Source organism: Sinocyclocheilus anshuiensis, unplaced genomic scaffold, assembly GCF_001515605.1.
Source record: "Sinocyclocheilus anshuiensis isolate Anshui unplaced genomic scaffold, SAMN03320099.WGS_v1.1 scaffold97, whole genome shotgun sequence".
Taxonomy (NCBI): Eukaryota; Metazoa; Chordata; class Actinopteri; order Cypriniformes; family Cyprinidae; genus Sinocyclocheilus; species Sinocyclocheilus anshuiensis.
In genome coordinates, this window is record NW_015540854.1 from 89,947 (window position 1) to 98,064 (window position 8,118).

The 8,118-nt window shown below is 36.8% G+C and overlaps 1 protein-coding gene across 1 annotated transcript; it reads left to right on the forward strand.

Moving 5' to 3' along the window:
- The first annotated feature begins 1,958 nt into the window (after positions 1-1,958).
- On the forward strand, positions 1,959-4,252 carry LOC107687777 (homeobox protein Hox-B5a-like). Its single transcript, XM_016485234.1, has 2 exons — positions 1,959-2,635; positions 3,269-4,252. Exons 1-2 carry the CDS (start codon positions 2,056-2,058, stop codon positions 3,514-3,516), a joined length of 828 nt encoding a protein of 275 aa, XP_016340720.1. The 5' UTR covers positions 1,959-2,055; the 3' UTR covers positions 3,517-4,252.
- Positions 4,253-8,118: the final 3,866 nt, after the last annotated feature.

Here is an 8,118-nt window from a genome sequence, read left to right on the forward strand (position 1 = left end):
GAGAGAGAGAGAGAGAACGTACATTTGTTTGTTATTATATAAAACAAACAAATCAATCCGCTTGTCATACTGTACATATTATGACGGCCGGTCATATGAAAAGAAGAATCATTTTGCGGTAAAACACATGTATGCTATGCTTTCCCTGTATTATTATTATTATTATTATTATTTTGTCAAGAAAACTAGTTTAAACATATTCACCGTAGGTGATATAATGAGAATGAAGCCTTTACCGCAACATTAGTCTGTATGGCATCGCAATATACATGCACCCTTCTGCGTAGCTAGTATGAAATTTCAGTACCTGCTGGATAATATGTACATTTATGAAACATTTATGAATGTGCATATGATATTTTAGTACAAATAATGGTCACACGTTTTCCTGATTTCATTAGACAGGTACAAAGCCCAAAAAAGTTTGAGTTAGGGATTTGGTTTCGCTTTTTGTACTACTAAGAGGCCGAACGTTGCCCACTTGGTTCCAAAATACTTCCTACAAAGTGAGAGGTGAAAAGGTTCAGCAGGTTTTAACAGATAACCAACAGAGAAAGCTGACCTGTCGGCGCTGGTCACTCACCCTGAGAGACTATACAGCCTGGAGGACTAAGCGACAATAAACCAAATTTTTCAGGTGGAGGTTCCTAATTGCCTCTTCAAAAAAACAAAAAAACAAAAAAACAAACCCAAAATCAGACACAAAATTTAATAAAAAAAAATAAAAAATAATGCAGATGTTTTCTACAGACAAGCAACGTCACATTAAATTATATTTATATATGAAAAACATGTATACATGCATCTATGCATGTGTTCACAGAGGACAATGGATGGACTTCATGCTTCTTCGCAGGCTAGAATAATGTATGTTACTTATTGTTAAATTCTGCACTTTTCTGAGCAACAAAAATGTTGCTAAAATGTCAGTGTAAATGTTGATCTGAGGTATTTCAATGGTCCTTTGCCGGCTTTAACGTAATCAAAAGTGCATGGAAGTTCAGTAAAGATTTACATCATGCACATACATGAAGCAGCAATTGGCGTTTTGTCAACAAACCATATATCATCTTGGAACATAAATCACGATCTCGCATTCCTTATATTCACTACATAGAATTTGCTTTGTGAGGAGCTCATCTTTGGAACACGTCTAGTAAAAGTTACATCGCTTCTTGTGTTTGAAAAAATACATCTTCGGTAAGACTAACGATGGAATATTTCAGAAATTAGCGAAATATAATTTATTTGAATTTCCCCTCTTTAAACTGGAATGAATATTGTGTGTGTGTGTGTATATATATATATATATATATATATATATCTCATGTAGTCAATGTCATCATCAGTGCTACATTTTTTTTATCATTATTGTAACTTGACATAAGGTACAATTTTAAATTACTAGAGTAGCCGTAGGGTTTCACACAATTACAACCGTTATGATTTCAAGAACTAAATCTTAATATATTCTTAACATGTTTAAAATAGAATAGTTTTATTTATTTTTTGTTATATCCGGAATAATGTTACAGTTAACTGTGTATATATGCATGTCAAGTACTCCCCATAGATTCTGGGCAATGTTCGTGCGCGTTAAGTATCAATAAATACACTAAACATTATTAATATCACAACAAACTACAAAGAAAATCCTTTTCATTCCCATTTAAAAGAGAAATAAGTAGCGTTAAGCGCTGAAAATATCTTTCCCAGTGTGCAATAAATTTCATTCCCAGTAGGTGACGCTGTCCGCTTACATGCAGCAAATCCTTGAAGAGGGAGGAACACGTTGACTCGAGTCTAACGACTCCCCGTCTCGTCATCATTTGTAACCATAGAGCATGAATTACCTCTTGAAGTCATCAGTGAGAATTTACGACTGGTCAACAAAAGCACGTGATTCTCAAACGCACCCCCACCCCCATATTTGGCCGCATACATAGCAAAAACGAAGTACAGTGCATTGCTATAATTCATTAATACATCATAAATCGTGAAGCACAGCGTTATAACGACCAAGATCTACAAATCAAGCCCTCTAAAACAACCTAAATGAGCTCTTACTTTGTAAACTCGTTCTCAGGGCGCTACCCAAATGGCCCTGACTATCAGTTACTAAATTATGGAACTAACAGCAGCGCTATGAACGCCTCGTACAGGGACTCCGGCACCATGCATTCAGGCTCTTACGGCTACAACTACAATGGAATGGACCTAAGCGTCAATCGTTCAACCAGCACTGGCCACTTTGGGGCGGTTGGGGACAACTCCCGGGTCTTCCAGTCGCCAGCCCCGGAGACGCGATTCCGGCAGCAGTCAAGCTGCTCGCTCGCGTCTCCGGAGCCACTGCCTTGTTCCAACAGCGAAAGCCTTGGACCCAAATGCTCTTCGCCCCCTTCCGACCAAAGCACCACCACTGTGGGTAATAATCTAACCAACAACACACATTTCACAGAAATCGACGAGGCCAGCGCTTCTTCTGAGACCGAGGAGGCGTCGCACAGAGCGAACAACTCTGCACCCCGGACACAACAGAAGCAAGAGACCACGGCAACCTCCACTACCTCGGCGACGTCCGATGGCCAAGCTCCCCAAATATTCCCTTGGATGAGGAAACTACATATTAGCCATGGTACACACGTATTATGTTTACGTCTCTTTGTTTGCTAGCGAATGCGTATTGTGTTCAGTTCTGATTTTAATTCAAGTGTGGCGCCAGTAACAGCCTTTATTTTAGATTTCTGTGAAAGTGCCATAAATCTATCAAGTGTGGAGCCTCGCAAACTGTAGAAGAGAGAATGGGAGCGGGGTGGAAGAGAGGGCAGGAAGGTTTACAAGTTCTTGTTTCTGTGAAAAGTTCAGCTTTATGGTGTGTGGGAATGTGATTAGTTTAGTTTTGGAGAACCGGTTATAAAACAGAGAGAAAGAACACGGGATAAAAGGCGAGAAAAGTGGGATGGATAGGCTAAACAAGCGGCGGAAAAAATTGAATATGTATAATAACTACGAATGTTTGGTGCTGTATGACATCTATAAAATATTGAGGTTTTAAGAAGTAAAACGAAACAAAAAACAAACGACATGAGCCTATGTGAGGCGCTGTGCAGTGTACCATTTGGCGATTTCCCTGTACGCATTCAGTTGTAAATCGCGTCACTCATGTGTATCTATAGCAAAAAAGTTGTTGGAAACTGTTGTTGAAATGGTGTGCAGGTCAATTCTCGCTAATCTTTATTCCTCTTTGCGTTTTGTCCACATTATTCAGATATGACTGGACCAGACGGCAAAAGGGCCCGAACTGCATATACCCGCTATCAGACGCTAGAGCTGGAAAAAGAGTTCCATTTCAATAGATACCTCACCCGAAGGAGGAGGATAGAGATAGCCCACGCTCTGTGCCTCTCAGAGCGTCAAATTAAGATATGGTTCCAAAACCGGCGGATGAAATGGAAAAAGGACAATAAACTGAAGAGCATGAGTCTGGCTACCGCAGGTAGCGCTTTCCAGCCATAGTTGTATCACAAGTCCTACTACGTTGTTTGCAAAAGAAAATCACCAGGAAAACGAGACGGAAAATAGGTCTCAAAACATTACTTACAGAGTACTGTACATCGCGGCACCTTTCGGCATGTTATGGATGTTTTAGGCATTTTAAAATTCTACTGTGGTACTGCTATAATGAAACGAAAATTAGTGTTCATATGTTGCTCCTTTAATACTATGGTGACTATAAATTTGGCAAGTAAATAAACTGAAGGGCAAAGAAGCTATCAATATACCGCCTGTTGTACTTGTTATGAATATTGTTTATTTGTCAAGTGCTATGTTAATGCTTTCTTGAGAGTTAGCATGTGAGCTCTTAAATGTTATAACTTATTTACCTATACACGTGTACACCTTTTGAGTTTACGACTTAGAAACGCATCTGCCCTTGTATGAAGTAAAGCTCTAGTTTAGTGACTGCAGTAAATTTAGCAGACGCCTCTGTATATTTCATGGTCCTCTGTTTAATCATTGTCTAAATAATCACATTCAATTTGTCATGTCAAACTCTTGTATTATTTTTGAGAAAAAAGGAAAATTTGTAAATAGTCCTCACTAGATTCTTGTACCCGTCCATACGTGTGTATAGTTGTATTCCAAATATGTAATTGTATATTACTGGATCATGTTTATGTTACAAAAAGGATGTACATATTGAAAATTTTTATTGTGATCAGTTGGCTATTTGTAGTAGGCAGAATGAACGGCAAACGAATGTCATGTCGAACTGCCTGTTAGCATTTTGCCAAAAAGCTTTTTGTATTTGTTTGTAGTTTAACTTGGAGTAAAAAAATAAAGTTCCTCATATTCAAACCTAATACATTTCTTGACAATTCTTAATTTTACACAGAATCGAGACAACTAATTCTTGTCAATGGTTGACAGTTTTCGATTGCACACTCATAATATTCTCCGAAACTCAAAATGCAGTACGGTCCTTTAAATTACTGAGAAACGTTTTGCTACGCCATGTGCAGATCCTTGTCCCACACTGACAGTTCACACACAACTTGGACACTAATAGCAAAATGCTAAAATGTCCTTACTATTAAGCGAAAACAGACATTGGGAGAAATATTCACCAAAACCTGGCGTGTATAGAATTTAAGACGTTTCTATAGTCCAGCTAATTCTAAACAACACACATTTTCCAGAATGTTTATATAATTTACAAACGCTCTACTACGTATACCCCTGCATTTCTGCGTCCTAGTAAACAAGCACTGAACCTTTAAACTTACCATGCGTGCCAAACTCTTCTTCTACCTCTAAGTTTTGAGAGCCGAAGCAGAAGTCCCCGCAGTGTACCAACGGCCACTTTCCTTTTGTAATTTTGCTTTTCCCTTTGCCCAAACTATACAAAAAGTAGCTATGACATTTACATGTCAAACGGATGAGCGTTTTATCTTGAAGTTAGTTTGGAGGCGGAAATTTGGATAGTGGACCGTGCAGAGTCAAAGTAAGTTCAATTTAAGGCTGCACTGGCCGGTGATTTGATCTAGGAAGATGTGGGAAGAAAAGGAGGGGTATGTTTCAAGTAGAAGTGTCAATCATTTTGTTTCTCTGAGTGCAAGAAGAGGTCGTTAGATATTAGCTGTGTCATATGCTAACGCGTTATCACAAGGGTTCACCAGTACATTACTAATAGAATTAGTAAATTATCTTTGGTCATCTTATTTTTATTTGTTTATTTATTTAAAAAAGCCGTCTTTAAAAAGTTTTTCCCAATGAAACTTCGGTCTAATTAATCGTGTAAATATCTATATCTATAACTATCTATATCTATCTATATATGTGTTTGTGCTTACATGTGTGTTTGGATTTAAGTTTTGTTTATATTAAAAAGCTGTTTATTTGTTTTTTTCTCGAAAAGTCTTGACTTTTTTATTTTTTATAATGGTTAGTTATATTGCGATTATACATTATTGCGAATAATTTTTGTGAAATATGAGAAAACCATCTCCCTGGATCTCTCTCTTTTTCAGACAACATGCCTCCCTAAGGTTCTACAAGCAAAGCTTTGTTCCTTCGCCGCCCCTGTATTTTTCAGGGAGGAAGCGCGTAATGAACACAAAGTTGTTGTACTTTCTTAAATGGGCAACTGGAGCAAAGTATTTGATTAGACTATGATCTAACTATGTGTTTATCACAGACAAATAGCTATGGTAATATAGAAAGTCTTACAGTAAAATTATACTTTCTGAATAAATATTTTGAATTGTTCTGTCAGAGCACTTTTGTCGCCTCAGGTCAGTTCGAGTTCAACTCAATACAGTTTGAATCTGTATATCATTATATTACACTCAAGGCAGCGGGAATGGCCTCTCGCTATTTTTTTAAAATCTGTACCAACAGAGAAACTAAGACTTGACTGCTGCTATTTATTGAATGTACTGTAAATCCCACCAAACGTTACCGTGAGTACAGTTAGTGCGTGTAACTTGACTAGGCTCGAATAACGCAAAAGGCTGTAACACTATGATTTTAAAACTCAAAACAGTTACCTAATATTATTTCATAATCTTTAATCATTTAATTATTCAATGGATATTAATACGAGTAATATTTAGCTATTTGAACTATCCTCTAAATTGCATATTATTTCATTACAGACGGTACTAAAATAATAAATAAATAAAAGGATGTCTGTATTTGTAATACAATATGTTGGACATTGATTTTCGGGACCGGCTTTTGCTTATTTGCCAGACCTTAACCTTTATTAGAAAACACGTTGTAAATTAATCGAAAATCAAATACGTATGCTTATTTTTTCTTATCAAATACTTGTTTGGTTCTTTCCTGCTAATTTGCATTTAACATCAACATTACCTCCAAAATAATAAATGCTAAGCTTTCAGGATGTTTTACAGCCTACTTTCAATGAGTGTTACAGATTTTATAGCCCTCCATTTGGCATTTCTGTGTGTGAGAAAGAGGGAGAAGGAGGGAGAGAGAGCGCGCACAAGAGCGAGTAAAGGAGAGTTTGTGTGTGTATGCGTGTGTGGGTATGTCCGAGCAACAGAGTTAGGAAGTTTCAGGCCGTAAACAGGAAGGCGAAATTGTGGTCGCGAGCATGAGTCGAGGGCTACCGTTTCATTTTTCATCGGCTTCCTTTTTAATGATATGAGTGGGGAGGGCTCTGGCCTCCATGAAAAACAAATGCGAGCATTCCTTTAGAAAGTCCCTTAAAAAGACAAGCTTCCATACAACCACAATCGAGGTCAACTACTATCATAAAGTCCATACTTATAGCATACAATGCAACTACAAAACAATGCAAAACGAGGAATAGCAAATTCCCTTGAGTATATGTGCTGTGCTGTGAGTCACTGAGGCGACAGGGCGTTAATTATAGGTGTGTTTGTGCGTCAGAGAAATATTTTCAAGGTGTGTGTTACGTTTTGACACAAACTCAGGGATCAAAGACTACAGTCTATGAATGAAGTTTAGCCCAAAGACATATACGACTATTTGGTATTACTGTACTTGTTATTGATGTAACGAGGTTCAGAGAAATTATTTAACAGGACATTTCAATATAAAGTTTCCAGCATTCTCTGTCCATTGAGCATCTGGTACTAAAAATCAATTTCTATGATTTCCATGAAGCCTCTGCCATGTAGACGCAGCAATTTCGGACGTTTAAATAGCAATTTTAAGACTAATGCGTTTTGCATACTGATAGGGGCAATCTCCGAGCATATCTCATCCATAATGCATATGGACGGGATCATCCAAGGGTCAGCAGACGGGCGCTGCTGCGAAGGCGCAAGCGCGAAACAATAAAGCAAAATTATGCGATGTTTGTCCTAAAAATTGAGTATTTTGATTAAGGATGTTTTATTTCATTGTTTTATTTTAATTTTTTTTAACATTTGTATTGATCCTTCAATTCAATTTAAAGCCAACGCAACAAACAAGAAATCCCACATTTATGTTTTCTGCATGTTTTGTTGGCCTTCTTGACACTTTCTACACATAGGAAATGTATAGAACAGGAAGAATAAGGGTGAACAGGACTGGGAGATGATACAAGCAGATTTGAACTGCGTCGCCCGCTCGCCATATCTGCGTTAACCACAAAGCCACAGATTGATTATATCGGATTATTCCGTTTAAGACGTATAGCCTATTAAAAATGTTCCGAATTCGATAAAAACAAAAATCCTGATTAGATACTACAAATTCTGCAAATATTTAGGCTGTTCAAGTTGGACAATATATAGCCTAAAGTATAATAAAAAGTACTTATTTACGTGAACAATTCTAAAAGCGATACATAAGACTAAAAATTACACTGTTTATGTTGTTCAAATATTTTGCATATACATAAATCATAATTAGGCTATAATAATTGAACAAACATTAAATTACATAACGAACAACACATTTATAAATATTGATATTTGTAATAGCTAATAATCTAAACATTTAATTGGGGAAACAATTTGAATTAAACTTTAAATCATTACTAAAGTTATGATGATACATTTCTGAAATTTAAATGTAAAGCAATATTTATGGCAAATAAGTCAAAATATACATTATATATATATATATATATATATA

Bases quoted from the DNA above. Each gene is read 5' to 3' on its own strand.
- LOC107687777 (XM_016485234.1), top strand. From the start codon at position 2,056: ATGAGCTCTTACTTTGTAAACTCGTTCTCAGGGCGCTACCCAAATGGC. The intron at 2,636-3,268 runs GTACACACGTAT...CACATTATTCAG, and splicing joins GAAACTACATATTAGCCATG to ATATGACTGGACCAGACGGC.